Source organism: Cygnus olor, chromosome 9, assembly GCF_009769625.2.
Source record: "Cygnus olor isolate bCygOlo1 chromosome 9, bCygOlo1.pri.v2, whole genome shotgun sequence".
NCBI classification, from domain to species: domain Eukaryota; kingdom Metazoa; phylum Chordata; class Aves; order Anseriformes; family Anatidae; genus Cygnus; species Cygnus olor.
This window is the reverse complement of record NC_049177.1, coordinates 15,226,894-15,246,781: the sequence shown is the minus strand read 5'-3', so window position 1 is coordinate 15,246,781 and position 19,888 is coordinate 15,226,894. Positions and strand designations below refer to the sequence as shown.

The following is a 19,888-nucleotide window of genomic DNA, read 5'->3' as shown; positions in this document are numbered from 1 at the left end:
GCATGCCTTTAGCAGGCTGTGAGCAAGCACTGGTTGCTTTTGCCATGCTCTGTAGGGAGCATCCTGACCTTGGGAAGCCTTTAGGCTTGTATTCAGGAGAACACTGTACCTCACACCCTATGCTTAGGGCTTCAGCTAAGAGGATTTTAGCTGCTCATCTCATCCTTCAGAGGGGAGCGGGGTTGAGTTTGTTCTGCTGGATTGCAGGAAAAGCCTGATGTGTAATTCAAGCTGCCTGAATGGAGCTCAAATTGCCTGAATGGGGCTCTTTCCTCATGTGCTGGTGACTCATACGGTCTTCCTTTTGAGCAGTAGCGGAGCTCATCTCTGCAGAAATCTTCATTCAGACAGAGCCTCCAAAGCAGTTGGCTGTCCAGGGGTTGGCTTGCTTACTTTGGGGCTCCCAACCCAAAATCATCAAGGGAGGTGGCTAAAGCTATATGGCAGGAATGATGCTGTCTTACTCAAATGTTGTGTTAACTCTTGGGTGTTATCCTGTTCCTGCGTAAGCACTGCCCTGTCCCTGGGTTCTTCCAGCCCCCCGTGCTACACATCAAAATCTCTGCTTGCTCTGTCTCTGGATTTCATGATGTAATTAGGTCTCCTAGCCCACTAGGGCAAAGTGAAAATGGGTCCCCCTTGCTTTTGCAAAGGACTTCTCTGAAGAGCAAGCTCCTTGAAAGGCGGCATGGAGAGGAACATACATCAGCCTGTGTGGGAACGGGGTGAGGGCTGTTTTTTTTCCCCTTGGCTACATGAGCAGCTAAAACCTGTAACCTACAGGAGTTGGAAGCTCCATGCAGAAAATTAGCTAAGGTTGGGGAAAGAGTTGAGATCGCATTTTTGTTGGCTAATTAAAGGATTAAAGGTGCAGAGATTTAGAGTGAACTGTCAGTGTGCTACAGAAGAGAGCCTTTGATGGTTGAATCCGACTTGAGATTAAACAAATTGCATTTAAATAAGAAATATGCGGCAACAGTTACAGTCTAGCTGGGCCTCTATCATTTATTGTCCTCCCAGGTCAGGTAGCTGTTGTGCTGTGACTAGGGCTTCTCCCTTGTCAGGTTGCTCCTTCCCAAGTGTTTCCCTCCGGATTGGGTCTATCTGTCACCTCCAAGCTTTGTAAAACTGGGATTACTTCTCCCCCAGTGCCTTGAGCAGAGAGGTTTTGTATGCTGCCTTAGTTAGTGATGATCCTGGCCATCATGGCAATAGCAGAGTTGCATCCTCATAGTGTTTTGTCGTATCCCTTGTTCTATTTAGGGCTTGTTACTAGGGTTGCCATCTGCAACTGTAGATCTAAATACTTTTTTCCCCTGTGGACTCTTTTCTGTTGTTCAGCTGTGAAGTTGGTGGATGGCAAGTCGTCTGGGTTGTGCTCGTGGTTTAACGGAGTCTTCCTCTGCACAGCAGTAGCTGGTAAAATTCTGAGGGGAGAGTTAGCTGTCATGGATCTGCTCCTGCTGGTAAAAAGGCCCTGCTTTGTTTGAAAATCATCGTGACACCAACAGGCTACCCTTCTATTGCAAATAGCTTGCTAGTGTTGGGTCCAACCCTCACCCCCAGCCTTCTAGCTTGGATAGCATTAAGTTCAGAGCTGCTAAGGGGCAGTTCCTAAGTCTTGTCCTTAATAGCACTTGCAGTGGTGTCAGCTGAAGAGATTCACGACAGCTACCTCAGAGCTGCCTTTCTGCAAGGGTAGTAATTCATCTGTGCAGCATTGTGCAGAGCAACAGCACATTCTGTCCGGGGAGGCTTTGCGCCTTTCACTTATGCATCATGTATGAGCTGTAAGGAAAACGGGAGTGCCGGACAGCGTGAGCCAATAACTTGCTCTGATGTTGAAACTCCGTCTTGTTTTGCTCCATTTTGTTTTATTTCTTTTTAGGGAGGGAAGGAGTTAGCCTCTAGTCGCCGTCAACCTATTTAAGATTTCGAGGGTGTCGAAGTTGTTTTCTGGGAGGGTGGGAGTGGGGAGGTGGGGAGAAATTGAGGGAATTGCAGAATTTCAACTAGTGAAAAATCTGCTGGGATTCCAAAATTACTCAAAAATATGGCATCACTTACTAATTGGGTGTGGTTAGTTAGGAAATCTGACTTTAAAATGATGTTTCCCAGGGAACTGTTCCTGTTCTCTTTGTTATCCAGTAACAAAGACTGTCCTTTTGTTTGGGAAAGCAGTCTTGCTTTGAATGAGAGGTCTTCTCACAAAATGTCTGTGTCTTGGGGTCTTCAGAACCTGCTGCTTTCAAATGAAACGGTGCAGGTGTAGTGAAGTCTGCACGGACAAAGAGCTGTCTGGTGTTTTCTTGGAAAGCCATCTTCAGACTGTGGTCATGAGGATTTGCATCTAAATCAGCAGTCATTGCTGTTACGTTTTTAGTTAGGTCATGCAGATGACATGATTATCTTTCAGTTACTAAATGAAATCAATTGCTAGGTATTGACAGACAACTTGCCATAATCTATTTCCAATAACTTATAGATCTGTAACTGTCACATAGTATTTGGGAGATTATTCCTGTTGAGTTTACCTAGCAGGCTTGTAGATTTGCCTTCAAAGGGCATTCATGCAAGCTTGCTTTATGCACTTGTGCATTCTTGCTGAAATTATAAAAATAACCAAAGAATCTACCAGAACATTTCGTCTATGCTGTGCTGAAGCCTTCCGTTTCTCATGCAGACTGTTACTGCATCTCTTTCTTTGGCTTGCATGTCAACTGGGATGTAGTTTTCCCTCCTTTTGGAGGTATGAGATGCAAAACAGAAGGCTGTGATTTCCTTTTAGAAGAAGGACAGCTAGTAACATTTCCTACGCTCATTGTAAACTCTTCCTCCCTGTGTGCATGTTGCTCTGCAGAACGGCTGTCTTCCCATAGCCACTGCAGTTGCGTAGCTTCGGGGCTGCTGGCAAGAAAAAGCTGGAGGAATACCCCAAGCCTGGGATGGGCTCGTTGGTCTTCCTAGCAGAGAAGATGCCACAGCGTTAACCTCACTTGCCAGCTGCCTGGGGCTGAGGTGCAGTGTTCTGGAGCTGGGGACATCTGGATGGCTGCAGCAGTGACACTATGTTCCTCGGTGTGGTTCTTGACAAACCATTTCCCACGGTACGTAGGAAAATTGAGGTCCCAGTTCAGTAAGGCACTTGAGGGAGTGCATAACCTCTAGCACGTGAATATTCCCTGTGAAATCTATGGGGTTCTGTTGGAGTCAGCAAGGCTGCTCCCATCCTTAAAGGTAGGCATCTGCTTAAGCACCTTGCTGAGTCATGTCTTGACTTTGAAAGCAGGCTCAAGAGAAACCACATCAGTTGACTGGAGGACTGTGCTTAGTTAGGTCATTGGGTATGGAAGGAGAGGGCTGGGAGAGAGGAGGGCCTGGATGAAATGCAGATCCCAGAACCCTGCAAATGGTCATAAATAGCTTGTGACTGTATTCTCGTCTGATTTTTCTTGCCGTTCATCCCCAAACTTAATTGTATGAATAAGAGGTGTAAAGGTGTGATTTAGTCAGTATTCATCCTGAGTATGCTGGAGCTGCTGTCATGGTTTATTGATCTAACGTAGATCTGAGACAGTTACATGCTTTTTTAATGTTCTCAGCAAAACTGGGTTAGGTGTGACTTCTTTTGGTCTTTCCCAATCCTTGTTTTCTCTGTGACTCAAAACGAGAATATGGCCTTGTAAGATTGGCATATCCAGAAAACAGAAGACTCTGTAGAAATGGTTTAGGTTCAGCTTGGATTTCCTGTCCTTTAGGAGGAGGAGAGGGTCTTAATCAGACCGTCTTCACATGGAGGAAGAAAAGTTGGCCCTGTTTATTATCTGTGCGCTAGTTTGTTGTGTTGCTCACCACCTTGTCTGTCCTGGCCAGAAAAGCTTTGCTGGCTTTTTGCTTTAATTATCAATGAACTGCTCTGCAAGCAGGAGAACAGTATTTGCATAGATGTAATTCTGGAAATTGAGTGTAATGTGATCAGGAAATGGGACAGGCCCTGGCTGTTATCATGGAAGAGACTTGCTGGTACCTGTACCTTGTTTCAAAAGTAATAAGATCTGACTCAGGAAAGTTTCCTGGATGTTAACAGAGAAAACTCAATGCCTTTTTGGCAAGGGACTCACCCTAGCCTTTCTGCAAAGGAACAGAGGAGATCTCTTGTAAATTCACAAATGTGTTCTGAAAGGGCTGCCCTACAATATGCCGAGGATTTAGAAGAAAATGCTCTACCTCAAAGTAGAAAAGCAGGGGTGTGTATGTGTTCAGGACTTTCTTTTTTCTGAAATAGAAGCCAAGGAACAAGGCACTTGTGTGCGCTGCCAGTGAAATCTCAGCGGGAAGACATGATGCTACTTGCAAGGTATGCACAAGACAAGACCAGAGGCGCCGCAGTGCTTGATTACTGTCAAGGGCTCAGTTGGAACTTGCCTTTGCTCTTTGGCCTGCAGCATTTATGTAGAAATTGGGGACGCTGCTGCTTGCTTCCAAGCTTTGCCTTGATGGGTCCTGCCCACATCTTAGGCGGGGAGGAATGGGGGGGGGGAGAGAACTGGGGGGGTCAGAGCCTATGAAGTAAACAGGAAAATTGCTCACCTTAATGATGCATTTCACTGGCATTGCTGATTTGAGAGCCTGTCAGATTTAATACTTTGTCTTTCCTCCCATCGCCTCCCATAGGTGTGATTAATACTTCGGTTTATTAGAAGGATGGAGTGGAGAAATATCTGTACCTTCCCTCCAGTGGAATAAACCGGGGGGGAAAAGGGCAGTAAATAGGGGAAAAAGGGGATCACCTTTCTTCATCAGAGCTGTTAAATCACTTTCAAGAACACAAATTGGCTTTAGAGGTAGTCTCTTATTCCATCCTTTAATGTTTGCAGTTGAGACCCTCAGCATGCTGGCTGGCTATCAGCCCTGCTCTGTGGGGTGTGGTAGCCAGATCCTCCACTCAGGAGCTAGTGAGGGAGCACTTCTGCAGGTGGTCACAGCATGACATTGAGGGAGGCATGCCCACCCTAGTCAGTAGAATACCTGCAGTCATTGAACTGTTCTAACTGCTCAGTCCACTGTAGAAGCAGAGAGTATCTTGCTCTGTGCTCAGGAAAGACCTCGTGTTTGGCTGTGGATTCTACTACAGGTATTAAGACCCATGTTTCCCAGGGGATGGTCTCAGATGTATCCATTTCCATTTTTTGTCTGGTCTGTGGTGTCCCAGAGCTCTCATTGGCTCTGTCTGATTTGGGTTTTAAGACAGATGTTGGATGAAGAAAAGAGCTAGAGAGCCATCTTGGGATAGCTCTGAGCTGTCTCATGCACAAGTTCGGGATCTGAAGGTGTGATTCACTGTCTGAGGAGATAGAATTGCTCAGCCAGACCTGTCAGCTTTTTTCTGCATGAACGTTGCTGAAAACCTCTCTCTTTTGAAGTAAATCTAGCATCTGTTGCTTCCATTGAATCACACTGCCTATGTGAACTTCTTCAGGGGTTACTTGTTCTCTAAGTCTCTAAGTAGAGCACATTGAATCTAGAGCTGAAGTCAAGAAAAAGTGTAAGGGAAAGAAAATGTATCTGGAGGAAGTATGCAGTATGAGAGGTCAGAAGGCACTAAACCTGGTTTCAGCTTTGAGTCATTTGAGTTTTCTCTCTTGTAGCTACCCATCAGGATGAAGGTTTGCAAAGATGAGTTGCATTTCTCCTGAGCCTGTCGGTGCCCCAGCTGGGATAATGGGTCCGTGTTTGATACACTAACTCTTTCCTCTGTAATGTGCTGACCCTGTAGTATTTTGCAAGTAGGTCAGCCCTTTGGCATGAGCCAGAATTTGGGTGGAAATCTGTCACCATTTAGCAAAGTGTCCTGCTTTGCAGGGTGTTGAATGGCTGGTACATTGTGTGGCAGGGTGCCTGATACCTCTGGGCCTGACTGTGAAAATTGCAGGCTTGGGCTGTTGCTGATTGAAAAGACTATGCTGTCAGAACAACTTCAGTATTTTTTTCACTTGTTCTCTCATCCAGCTTCATTTCCCTCTGCTGTAACAGATATTGTACTAACGACTTGGTAACCTTCTGCTGGGATACCTATGACATCCCCTTATTTGCAGATGAGGGAACTAATAAGTGCATTAGAGTTCTTCAGTCTGAAATTTACTTGTACGCTGCTTCACCCCCTTGATCTTCAGCTTGGTGTGGAGCTGTTTGAACCTGTGGCTGTATGCCATGCTGAGGTGCTTTTGCTGAGGACCCAAAGTATAAGCGTACTCTGTAGAGGGCTGCAAGGCTTGATCTGCTTATATAGGGCTCTTGCAGCTGATCCATGTTGGTGGAACCAGGCTTAGTTTGGAGAGCTTCAGGGCTTTTGCTTTGTCATTTGCTGCTTGCTTAAGCATTGGTAGTAAGGGGATGGTTGGACCAGATGATCTTGGAGGCCTTTTCCAACCTTAATGTACAGAAAGAGTCAATAGGGACAACATGTATGTTCAGCTGTTGTTCTTCCCTCCTCATGATTGTGTTCCTCACCCTTTCTCTTTCAGCAGAGGACAAAAGTGACTGGGAGATGCACTGAAAGCTGGTGTCTGATTACTCCAGACAACATTTCTTCTGGCTGGTTAGAGGGTTTTGGAGTTTGTCTGGTAGGATGGAATGTGCTGAAACATGTAGACGTGATATGAGTGAGATCTGGGAGTCTAAAAGGAAGCAAACAGCAGCTTTCCTCTTTGGCCAAACCTGAGACAGATGGTTATAAGAAGGTTTAATCCCCCACTCCAAACTAGGAGGAGGCTTGGAATGGCCAGCCTGGGATTTACTTCAAGTTTACTTAAAGCAGTCCATGAGCAGAACGGGTTCTGGTGCTCAGTGTTTGAGGCTGATGTGCATGTGATTCAGCAGTGGTATATGGTGGGGTGGGTTTGCTGTGGAGAGCCTGGATATGCTCTTTCCAGTTGTTTTCTGGAGTCCTTTATTTAAAAAAAAAAAAAGTTGACTAAGACCTTTAAGTCTTGGTTCAGCTTCACGAATGTTCCTATATAGACATACACCTGCTTAGGAGGCAGTGGTTAACAGCACTGCCAAAAGTTAAGCATATGGTGAGGTTTTTGTTAAATCACTTCTGAGTTTTCAGCTTCAGCTTTGAATCATTTCTGATATAATGAGCAGAATTACCTGGAAGGCCTGTTGCTGGGTATGTCACCATTACAGCCTCTAGCTGGTGTGATATGTGGTGGTATGCTGATCAGCTTAAAGTTTTATGTAAACAAACACATGGCCATATATGTACAGTTGCTTGCATTACTTGCAAGCAGGTGTATGTGTTGTATAGATGCAAATCCTGGTATCACAGCATAGCACTTCATTTGCCCCTCCTGCAAGGAGGATGTGAAGCAGCTGAGTGTCCCTGAGGATGGCGGAGCTGCGAAAGGAGGGAAGAGATGCAATTAAGTTGTTACAGTGAGTGCAGAAGGAGCTCTGTTAACGACTAAAATCTTGTGGTCAGGCTTTATTGGCTTTCTTCTTTTTTTAATTGAAGCTGATGCTTTTCAATTCCAATCGTAACTAATTCTTTAGCCCATCTTTGTTCACTCACTCTGCCAAATGTTAACATGTTAATCTTTAAGTGAGTTTAGGCCGCCTGAGAGCGAGCTTTCTACCCTGTATGTTTGTTAGCATCTTGTTTAATAGCCAGACTGCTTATGCTGTTTTGTACTTGTAGTACAGAAGTCACCAGGAGATGTAAAGACATCAGCTTGAGAGGCTAGGAGTAGAACAGAATAAAAAGAGCTTGTGTCCAGCCCCATGCCTCAAAAAACAGAAGAAAAATAATGCTTTAAGTATAGCAATGCAACATGAGACCCCATGGGAGAACTTATTTACAAAATGATCCTAGAGAAACATCCCTCAAAGAATGAGGTATAACAGATGTAATGTTTTATTGGTGGCCTGTAAATTGGCTGTATTCTCAGTTAATTGGCAGAGCCTGTGAATGTAGCATCACAGGGATGTGCAGAATAGCATGCTGGGAGACGCTCCGATCCTGTGGGAATCGGTGCAGTGTTGAAAGCCTGGTAAGTTTGTACAGCACAGTTGCTTTGTCCTGTTACATTGCATTAGAGCAGCTTTGCTACTGTCAGCGTAATTCTTGGGTGGTTTTTTTATATACGTGTAAACTTCTTTTTGCAGAAAGGTATGACTGTACCTCTGTTTTTGGGTAATAATATAAGTTGTCCTTGTGGAAGCTACTTTATCCAGTGTGGAAATTCCTGTGCATTTTGTAATGTGGGATCCCCCAGTCACTGAGCACTTACCTCTGTAGAGAAGGGTGTATGGCATTGGTGCTCGTTTGTCTTTCAGCATGCTCACTATGAATTCTTTCGTTTCATGATTTCACCTCACTTGCAGAACTTCCTGTGTGAAGTAGCCTATCGGAAATGCAAATTACTAGACATTATTAGCCTCTGAAACTTATTTGGTCCAGCTAAAGTTTCAGTTTAGAAACAGGCTGAGAAACTGGATACGATACGCAAGCAGAGTGTGAGCTGGGTACGTCAGATAGGTCATTTCACTACAGTATTACGGGTTTGGTTTTAAAAAATTAATTTAAAAAGTTATAGAAGTAGCAAAGAAAGAACTCTAATAAAATCCAGTCATAAAGACTTCCTTTATAGCCATTGCTTTGTATCAAAAGACAGGCACAAGATTTCCAACTTGCATCTGTAGTTTCCTATCAGGGCTTTTTCGCTTGAAATAGGATACTTTTCAGTTCATTGTTTTTTACTTAAAAAAGCCTTCAAGCCAAACCTTGAGGGGTCTTCACTTGTTGGTGAAGTAAAGCTGTAGATGTGAAAACGAAATGCAAAAGCCATCAAGCTTTCAAATTTACAACTGTTTCACAGAGCAATAGAGAATAATATCAGTATGTATTTGTTGTGGTTTTGATGGTGTTTTTAGGTAGAAATATTCTTAACGCAGAGAATACATCCTGATCAAGGTAATTTTGCATGAAAATCTCTGGGGAACCTGAAGTGAGATGCTGAAGTAGTCACATGAATGAGTGGTCTACTTTACATAATGGTGTGAGAGTCTCCAAACTGAACATTTTGGGGAATTTCAGAGGTTATCTACAGTGTGATCACTTGTCAATGATGCCATGAATGATTTTCTCAGCCTACTTCATCAGTTTCTTCCAGGAGTGGTGTGTTGCTGGGGGAGGTATTTGCTGGATGGTAATGGGGGGCTGGATGTGAGTGCAGTGTGGAGAAAACTGGGGGGGGTGAGTGAGGAGCTGGCTCTCTCTGCCAAGGCAAATAGGTGGTCAGGCACAGCTGCTGGGATTGGGAAAGCAGCTCTGCATCAACCAGAAGGGAGTTATTTGGGCCTTTCTCCTTTTGTTATATATCTGTGGTGCAGGGGGCCGGAGCAGAGCAGCCTCCTGCCAGAGGTGCAGGTACCAGATTGGGTCAGGGCCCAGCCTTGCAGCTGGGTTTCACAGGGGACAGTTACTCACCACCCTTGTGGCAGAGCTCCTTGGAAGCAGTGTTCAACTCTTCTTCCAGACCTGTTTCCATGTGCCCCTTCCCACCCTTAAATCTCCTGCAGGGGGTTTTCTGCTCTGGTCCCTCATCCCATCCACGTGCAGGCTCCACCATGGTGCCTTCCCCCAGCTGTGCTTCTCCCAAACCCCTGCCCGCAGGAGGGGGTGCCAGGCACCATCCTGCTGTATCCTCATCCGGAGGCTATGTTTCTCCATCCTCCTCCTCCCAGCCACCCCTCCCTGTTCCCATTTACCTAAGCAGGTCAACAAAGATATTATAATTTTTTTTAACTAAGGCTTCCAAGCCGCCCTCAGTGTCCAGTCCAGCGCTGGGTGCACAGTGTGCCCTGGGGCAGCACAGAGCTGCACTGACATGCTCCTTGACACTTCTTCTCCCAGTTTTCTATGTTTTCTGTAGCACAGCCGCTGCCTGTCTCCACCGAGCTCGTGGATTGTGTCCCCCCCCCCCGTCCCCTCCGTGCTGCTGGCCGGGGGACGCGGGGCCCACCTGCCTGATGTCAACATCTCGCAGGGCGAGGCTGGGGAGGAATGTGCCGCTCCCAGCCCGGCGCAGGTAATTAATCCCCAGGACTGACAGGTGGCAACAGGCGGCCTTTGGCTGCGGCTCCTGGGGAAAAGCGCTCGGAGGAAGGATTTTAATAGCTCATCAGCACAATTCGTGCGCGCCTGGCGAGGCGCGGGCCATGCAGTGGCAGGGCCAGGGAAGGGGCAGAGGAGCTCAAGGGGAAGGTGAAGTTTGCCTCTGCGAAGGCAGTCTCTCGTGGGTGAGGCTCTGCCCCTCCCCTTGGGGAAAATGAGGGTTATTTATTTCCTTCGCCTGCAGCAGAGAAATTTGGTAAATGTCTTCAGAGAGCTCCTGGTGCTGTCAGCATCCCCTCCTGTTGCAGTCCTCCCCAGTTGTTGCACGGTGGTTTTGTACTCGGGTGGGGATTGCTCACAGGTGCTTCTAGCTGCCGTGATGCTAACCTGAACATAAAGGGTCTGGAGGCACATGAGGCTGATGACTGTGGAACCCATTTGTTGTGTCTGTGGTTTGAATGCCTGCTACATCTGCTAGCAGCAAACTGCTGCTCTCTGGAGCCTGGTGAGATGGAGGACCTCAGAGCCGCAACAAGAGCTAGCAAGCGATGGGGTGAAGCTTCTGCTGAACTGAGGGTTATATCTGGCAGGAGATGTCAGCATCCACAGTGCTCCTGGGAAAGCTCCCAGGGGACTTCCCTGCTGAGTGTGTTGTGAACACAAATCTTCTCCTAAGAGCGTGAATGTGCACACACATACCACCCCCCCAACTCCCAACAATTTCTGTGAATGAAAAGGTTTGTCAAAACAAAATATTTAAGGTATATGCATAAATACTGTTCTTTCTTCCTAAAAGGTACTTTTTTTCCCTACTCCTTTTTTGTTTTATCCTAAATTAATTAACCTTGCCCTGACTTAGGTTATTTTCTGTTTTTCATGGCTCTTTGTTCTCATCTGTGAATACGTCAGCATAAGTAAATGTTGCTTTCTTGTTCTTCTAACCCATTCTTTTTTTCTTTCTTCAAGCTGGTTTGTTAGTGGAGAAATCACAGCTGTCCGATGGCTTTGAGGCTTTGAAAATGTCAGGTAAAATGACTCTAGTGTTTAACTGAGTTGAACTAAAACGTGACTTCTTGAAAGAAGTTTGCAAGAGATTTGAAAGACCCGTTGATCTGAGCAGAAGGGGCTCAGGGCTGTCACACCGTAAGCCAGCCTCTGGGATCACCTTCAAGTTGACATTCGTCAGCCTTTGCAGAGATGCTTGAACCCCACTCCTTTTAAAGACTTAGGGGCTGTAATCCCTTGGCTAGATCAGATGGTAAGACAGATTCTAGAGGTAGATTTCCAAAGCAGTGTTTGGGGGATTTTGCTACATCAGAGTTTTGCAGGGGAATTGAATGCTCAGTGAAAAGCCATTTCAGTTTGTGTTGCACAAAGCACTCACTTCCAGGAGACGTCTGTCTTTGTAGTGAAAATTCTCCATTTGAAAAGTGAAGTGTGTTTTGTTTTCTCCCTTAAACCCTTTGACACACCTTCCAGAGAAGGGGCTTGCTGAAAAATCAGACAGGTGTTGCCTGATGGTAGCTGGCGTGTGTGCATTGTGATACTGAATTACCAGCCGGGGTGCCAAGAGTGGGTAATACAGTATGTCTGCACAGGCAGGTGGGGAGGGCAGGGCTGCAGGCGCTGGAATGTTTTCTTCTTTCCTTTTAAAACATATTATTAAGCAAAAAGCTAAATTCACTGTTGTTCGTAGCAATCTCCTGAAGTCTGCTTATTTGGGCATGACTTGCAGCAATTGAACCCCAAGGAAGAGTCAGAGCCAAACCTTTCCCCCCCCCTCTCCTGAGCGGATAATGTGGTGCCAGGCTCCGTTCTTTTGTTTTGAAATAACTTTTTGCTCTGTATGTCTTGTAGAAGTGGTGTTCATGCTCCCCAGGCTTTTGGCACAGCCTTTCTTCCTGCTGCTGCATAATGACTGTCATCTCCATAAATGACAGGCTTGTTGATTTAGGTCAGGCTCCTTTTTAGTAGTTTTCCTTCTAATTAATTTCCCTACTCAGGCAAGTAACAGAAGTCTGTTGGTTAATAGTCATACTCTGGATTTGTTAACTGCCTTAATTTCAAGTATTTACACCCAAAAGTTACCAATGGAGAGCAATTCAGTTCTTGACAATTCTCTCTGGATTAGTACAAAATGTTGGTTCTGCTTTGATTTTTCTGACATCTGTGTCTTTCAAAGAATGATCGTCTCCCTCCTCCCCCACTACTGGCATAAAGATACTGAATCTCAGTCTCGTGATCCTTGCTGGGAGTTGCTGATCTTGTGCTCTTATGCCCCATACAGTGAGCATCCGTCAGTTCCTGTAGCAAAATGGTGGGCAGGGTGACTGTCACCTCCTGCCAGGTGGGGCGTTTTGGGGTCCCCTGCTTGCAGGCATTCTCTGAATGCACAGACAACTCCTGCCTCGGGGGTTTTCTCATGCTTATTTGCTTTGAAATCTATATACAATATCCTGTCTTACTCTGTGGATATAGCGATTATCACTGATCCAGTACCAAGTCACTGTGACCTAGTTGTTGGCATCTATTTATGCCAGTAGATGACTGGGCATCAGGTTACCCATGGTCACAGCAGAGTTGGCAGGATGGGAAACTCAAGCCCTTTACTGTCTGACAGCAGGTACCCCGTGGACAGATTTACACTGGTGTTAAATGACTGGCCTCTTGAGGACTACATGCTTGTGGGCTGCTGTGCTGGGGTAGAGGTGGAGTCCTTGCCAAGTCACAGTGTGCCACAGCCCCAAGCCCTGTGCAACGCCCAGGAGACATGAACTCCTCCTGCAGTTGTGTAACAAAGGTGGCTTCTCACCTCCTTCCTGCCTTGTCTTTCTGTGTGGGTTGCTGCTGGTTGCCTCCCAGTGCCCAGCTGTGTCCCAAAGTGGAGGTGAGCAGCACAAGGCTTGGTGGCCTTCTGGTCACCCTCCTGTGGTGTGCCTAGCTCAAGTTGGTGTTAGCCAGAGCTCTGGGGTCTGAAGGCTTACAAGCCCTGTGGTTTGGGAACGTATCTCTCTTCCGTTATTGGAGAGGCCTGTTCTTTGCAGCCCATTAGCCCTTGGCTGTTTTCTGTCTGTAAATTTAAGCTGCAGACCCTGTGCTTCCCTGCTGGTTGCTGCTGAAGGGCAGATGGAGGAGGAGCAGATCCCCTTCTTTGCTGGCAGAGCGGTAACGCTGTTTGACCTGGAGCCTGTGTGTTTTTGCTGGTGTTGGGCACCTCTCCTGTCCTTCCAGAAGCAGTGATTTCCCACTCTTTTGTAATGCTGGTGAAGATATTAGATGTAAAATTATAGTCAACACCACTACTTCTGGTCCCTGACCAGGGCTTACGAGAGGGGTGTATCTCCTTCCATTTGTTCAATTCTCTGAATGCTTGTAGACACCAGACACGTTTGCTCCTGGTGTGTGCTGTGCCCTTGCCAAGCCATCACACTTCCATATTTATGCTTTCATTTCAGCCCACTGCGTTTGGGTGCACCGTTTCTTTACACTTCAATGACAGTAAGACATCCAAGCAGTTAGGTGGCTTTTTCAGGCTTTCCACGTATGCTTTCTAAACTTTCTTCCTCTTTCAAATGTGATTCTTTTCCTACTCAGGAGATGAAAAGACAACATAGTGAGCTCACTCTTACCTTTAGTAAGGAATTGCTTTTTAATTAAAAAACAATAAGGAATTTCAGGTTAAAAAGATGTCTGATATAAATCACCATCTAGATGTGTTTCGCAACTTTTTTTGTAATTGTTTGGCATGTTCCCCATTTCCGCGGGCTGGGTAAATCCTTTGTGGGCTTAATCTCTAGCCTGCAGGCACATAAAATACATTGCACAACTTGGCCTTTGCATTTTAGAGATTTTTTTTTTCCTTGACTTAAATACCTGTAGCATCTCCTCTGCCATGTGGCAGGATGGCGTTGAGCGAGCAGGGAAGGGACCAGCCTGTCTTATTTTTAATCCCCCTCTCCTCCCCAGTGTCTCTCCCAGCTTTGGTTTTCCTGTGTTAGCAATGTGTACACTTTGAAATGCAAATAATCTCTGAATATCGCTAGCTAATCCTTCTGTTGCCACGTCACCCACCACCCACCCATGCATGCGCCAACTCTTCCCATCCCAGCAGGGTGGATGGCCAACTTGTGCTCTCGACCTGTATGAACCTGTTGGTGCTCTGTTTGAACAGTTGGGACCAGGGCTGTATCAGCCACAGCTGTTGGAGACGTTTTCAATAAAACAACCACCTTGGGGCTTTCACTTTTCTTTCTCTGCAGGAACCAAAGAGATGGAAGTAGGGAGATGCCAGCAATTCCTGTGGGTTACGTGCTTAGTTATTGGGAGAGCTCTGCACTTGCAAGTGTCTGAACACCAAGAAAAAAATAATGAATGGCTCTGTAGTGAGGTATCAGCAAAAACTGCCTTATTTTAGATCAGCAGAGGGGGATCAGCAGAGGGGGATGGAGAGTCCCTTTCACGGGGACATTCAGAAGAATGGATTGGGGTTGGGGTATACTGAGCCACTTAAGGGTTTCATAGGGTCACAGAATGGCTTGATTTGGAAGGGACCTTAAAGCCCATCTAGTTCCAGCCCCCCTGCCATGGGCCAGGTTGCCCAGGGCCTCGTCCAACCTGGCCTTGAATACCTCTGGGAATGGGGCATCCACAACTTCTCTGGGCAAACTGTTCCAGTGCCTCACCACCCTCTGAGAGAAGAATTTCCTCCTAACCTCTAATATAAATCTCCCTTTTAGTTTAAAACCATTCCTACTTGTCCTATCACTACCCACCTGTGCCCAAAGTGTCCATGACTATTCCTGCTAAATGCATATTCGTATTTCAGAGAGGGCTTTTAAAAAAGAAACCAATGACTTTAGCCCATGCCGTGACATTTTGCTGAGTAAAGGTTTCCAGATGTGAACACAGTTCAGGGAAATGCTGTGCCAGCACACTGGAGCAGAATGTCCTAGAAGAGGGAACCTAATATGCTCTGAACTAGCACAGTGAATAGGAGCTTCTTGCTCTGTTCCAGGTGTCTATTGCACACACCAGGATGGTGGCTGCCTCCATTTTGAAGCCAACTCCTGGATTGTGCTCCAGGTTCCATTGTAGACCAGCTTTTTGGGTTGTTTTACTATTCAGAGCTTTGATATATTTTTATTTTTCCACCTGCTGCTTTGTGGATACAGTGCTCAGAGTTTAAAAGTGGGGATACTGATATAGAGATGATCAGCAGAGGTATGAGAGACTTTTTAAAAAAACATAGCAAATATCAGATCTGGCACAACTCTCAGGTTGGTCAGGGTGTTGCTTTCAAATACTGTTCACTTCCAGGGCTCATGGTTTTTACTGTTCTCAAAAACAAGAGTTTTTTTCTTACAAAACAGGATGAAACACTTTACATTATGTGGTTTTCAGCCTTTCCAGGATTACAGGCTGTTGTGAAAAGAATGTTTTCCGCTTTGTTAGGTGGGTAATGTGCGCACACACCCCTCTTTCAAGGGATGCACAAGAGAAATAAAGATTGTATTTGATCACATAATAGCAGTGCTCTTGCTGAATATTTTTGCCTTTGGGAAAACTAGGTGTCAGTCTTACATTCCACTATTCTAAAACAAGTAAAGGTCTGGTTTTGCCACTTGTCTGGTTGTGTGGCTCTTCTCCGAACAAATGCAATGCCTATGGAATAGCTGGTACATTCAGCTGTGTGCATAAACCCGTCTTCATCTCTCTGGCATGTCTCCACCTCTAGCTGAATGTCCTGACTTTCTCTTTTCCCCCATTCAGTACTCCACTGAACTGAAAAAGCTGTACTGCCAGATCGCCAAGACGTGTCCCATTCAGATCAAAGTGCTGACCCCACCGCCGCAGGGAGCCGTCATCCGGGCTATGCCAGTCTACAAGAAAGCTGAACACGTCACTGAAGTGGTCAAACGCTGCCCAAACCACGAGCTGAGCCGGGAGTTCAACGAGGGTAAGGAGGGCAATGCTTCGTAGAAGGACTGCCAGCAAAGCTGCTTGGGTGTTGAGTGGCCAGTACGGAGTTTTGCAGCAGTGTTGCTGCCAGTCTGGCAGCAGACCTCCTTGCGATGTTTCTTGTAGCTTTTTGCTGTTGTGCTTAACAGGAAGCTTTGTGCTATGCTTTAGCTATTCCTGTGTGAGCACGTACTTGGGAAGAAAATACAGAAATAAACCTCATGCCTGCCCAGGTTGGATGGATGTCTGTCCCCATGGCAGCCAGTGCCCTTCTGGCAGCTTTTCACCACTCTGCTTAGGCTCCTTTGAGAAGCAGCTGTTTTTGTGCTCAGGAATGAGCTTTCATGTCGCTGGGGCAGGGATCTAGTAACAGGATGCAATAACATCTCCAGTCCTTAATCCGCACCTCAAAGACAGAGGGGCTGTTTATCTCTAGTAGGATAGCATTAAGTGCCTGCATCAGCCACAGGCAACCTTCCTGTACGCTTAACACTATCAGTTCAGTATTAATGTTCTAATCTTTTACTTGCTGCTTCTCATATTAGTGAAGTAGCAGCTGTTTTGAAAATGTCTTGGGATTTTCTGCAAACTCATGGGCTGGGCTCCGTTTTGCCTTGGCTGCTGAAGTTCACATAAGTTCAGATGAGCATCTGTTTTATTCTACATGCATTATTCGTCTCCTACTGTAAAAAAAAAAAAGTGTTAGCAGCATGTCTTGGGAGCTCCCTTGGCTAGTTACAGTGCAGTCAGCTAAACAAATCCCAAAACAAGCAAGGACTTGGGATCTGAAAATCAGCATGAAGTGAGACGGTTTTTTTGAAATACATTTTTTCTGTTAGAAGGTGCTTTTCCAACAGAACTGGAATTTTTTTGAGTTTATACTTGAAGTGACAGAGTTTTAAAGGGGGGCGGAAATTAAAACTATGAATTATTTTGAAAAAAAATACTTCTGAGTATGCTGTATTTTGAGTAAGGAATAAACAGTTCAAACACAAAATTCATTTAGATGAACCCAAAACAGGCTTCATTCTTCAGAATTTGTGTTGTAGAAACACTAGAGTAAATTTGCAGGAAGGAAACTTTTGAACTATTGGAAAGGGGCCTACAAACAAAGATGATCATGTTCCTTGCCCTCTACTGCTGTAAGCAAGCATGACTTTTCAAGCTGACCATTAGTTAAAGCAATTTGTTTTGCTGCTTCAGTCTTTTTAAACTCGTTAGGATTGATAGTGATGGGCAGGAACAGAAGAGGGTTAACTGTTTGGAAAGAACTAGGAATTGAGACCCAAAGGAATTGGTTTCATGTACACTTTGGGGGTGGGGAGGAGAAGGCTTTCAGATGCTGCAAAAATCCAGTTATCTGCTGGAAGAGCTGTTGTGAGCTGCCATTCAGTTGATGTTTGGGTTTGTTTAGTTTGAGATCTTGGGAAATCCATGTTAAAGTTTGCTCACAGGTATCCAGTGTGAGCTTGAGGAAGTCTACATTGTCTTCATCTGGCAGTTGGAACCTTGGAAATAAATGCTTTAAGGGCTGGGAGGCACATGTGCTGTGATGGACCATTAAGACCAGGCATGGGGGTTCCCCTTGGTTGGAAGATCCTGCTGCCCTGCACTTGAGCCTGCATCACCAAACAGTGTCTTGCTTTTGTCTCCTTGTCCTTGCAGGGCAGATTGCGCCTCCCAGCCACCTGATCAGGGTGGAAGGGAACAGCCATGCCCAGTACGTAGAAGACCCCATCACTGGGAGACAGAGCGTGCTGGTCCCATATGAGCCACCTCAGGTATGTTGTGAGCTCAGGGTGGGGGCATCCTGGCATGTGAAAAGGTTGGGGTTTTAACAGCAGTCAAAGGAGACAAGGTCATGCACTTGCACTATCCTCATCACGTTGAATTCCTCTTTATCAGAAATGGTATTTTAAACACCTCTTCATTCCCTGAGAGACTGAGTTCTTCAGTTTTATTTAAGGAAGTCTTGTGGTGGGGAAAACTTCATGATAGCCTGGTTATAGCACAGCCATGGGAGTGGAAAGGATTTTCAGAGGGACAGCTTGCAAAAAGCAGAGCTTTCCATCCACCATCTCTTCTGCTCATCCCTTCTGTCTCATCCAGGTTGGTACAGAGTTCACAACAGTCTTGTACAACTTCATGTGTAACAGTAGCTGCGTAGGAGGGATGAACCGTCGCCCAATCCTCATCATCGTCACGCTGGAAACTAGAGAGTAAGTACTGTGTCACAAATGTAGCCCTTTGCTTGTGAGGTGGTCTTTTGGCTCCTCTTCTGCTTAGGACAGCATTGCCAGATTCTTAGGGGACAGTTTGATGCCAGGGGCTATGGGGTGTTTCTTTGCAGGCAGGAGTTGCCCAACACCTAGGACATTCTGGGTGGAGAGTGGGAAGTTTGGGTCTGTCTGCACTGTCTGGTCAGAATCATTCAGACTCTGTCCTTACTACACTGTCACATGGAGTAAATGATGAGTGTTTTTGCAGATGAAAAGTTTTGATGCACAGTTTTTAAGTCTTATGAGTATGCCTAGCCCACTTAACCCACCTGTGAATAGCTAGGTACCCTGCTTCCACATCTGCTGAGCAGAGTGCTTTTGTGCCCTTGCTCTAATGTAGCAAATCTCTCAAACTGTAAGGAAGAAGATGCAAACTGTAAGGAAGATGGAGACGATGGTCAGACTTGGGGGGGGGGGGGGAAGCAGGTAGTAACTATTCTGGTTGGTCATGTTAGATTTTAGGTCAGGTAGATGATTGGATTTGATGATCTTGAAGGTATTTTCCAGCCTAAATTATTCTGATTCCTCCAGGTCTCTGACTGAGGTGTCACCCTGCATACATAGGTACAATTTAAGAAGATCAAAGTAGTAGTCTGAGTTAACAGCCGGATCAGTGTGAATAGATGTGAATTTCTGCTTATTTTTTTCTATGACTTGTAGTCAATCTATGTAGTATTTACTGAACATGTGTAAGATGAGCTGTCAGTGATTGGGACACATTAGTTCTGGGGTGGAAGGATAAAGCAGGTGTAGGTAACTAGCTTGTGAATTTGGCCTGTTGTCAGGGTGTGAGGGATGCTGCTGGACAGTGTCTGAGCCATCAGTTGATGTTTCTTCTTTCACCTTTCTTCACAGTGGGCAAGTCTTGGGCCGTCGATGTTTTGAAGCCCGCATTTGCGCTTGCCCAGGCAGGGATCGCAAAGCAGATGAGGACAGCATCCGCAAGCAGCAAGTCTCTGACAGCACAAAGAATGGTGATGGTACGAAGCGCCGTAAGTAGCTGGCAGAGCTGGGCAGATTGCAGATCGTGCTGTCACCAGGTGCAGGTGCAACCCCGGCACTTGTGCCATGGGGACAGAGCACTCCTGTGCATGGACTCGGAGGCAGGAGGGTATTAGATGTCTGTCAGATGTGCACAGCATCTGTGCACATTTGACAGTCTGGGTTTATGGGATCCCTCGCAGTGCTGCCTGTAGTAGTTACCTGTTCCAGTCAGCAAAACCAGTGTTGGGGATGTGTTTATCTGATAGTCTCAAGGTACTTGGATGGGCCTGCAACTGCTTTTGAACCTTTACTGCTCACTTGGGACTGTGCTGTCATTCCCTGCTCATTCTAGCCAGTGTCTCCTGCTGTAGCATGTCTTCCAGCTGCGGGGATCTATACAAAGGCTCTGTATAAATCCTGCTGTGTGATTAAGGTGCTTTGGCATCTCTCTGCTCTATGGAATACAACTCATCAGATGCACAAAGGGTAGAAACTCAACTTTGGTTTTCCACATATGCTCAGTGATGGCACTTGGCTGCATACCAGAGGC

The 19,888-nt window shown here is 45.9% G+C and overlaps 1 protein-coding gene across 8 annotated transcripts in view; it reads left to right on the top strand.

Moving 5' to 3' along the window:
• Window positions 1-19,888, top strand: part of TP63 (tumor protein p63) — a 102,264-nt gene that overhangs the window by 64,183 nt on the left and 18,193 nt on the right. For 7 of the 8 annotated variants that reach the window (XM_040566790.1, XM_040566792.1, XM_040566794.1 and 4 more), the window contains 4 exons: window positions 15,887-16,073; window positions 17,741-17,856; window positions 18,185-18,294; window positions 19,210-19,346. In XM_040566790.1, coding sequence (XP_040422724.1) covers window positions 15,887-16,073; window positions 17,741-17,856; window positions 18,185-18,294; window positions 19,210-19,346 — 550 coding nt within the window. The remainder of the gene's footprint in view (window positions 1-15,886; window positions 16,074-17,740; window positions 17,857-18,184; window positions 18,295-19,209; window positions 19,347-19,888) is intronic. The other variant, XM_040566791.1, reaches the window with a different exon arrangement.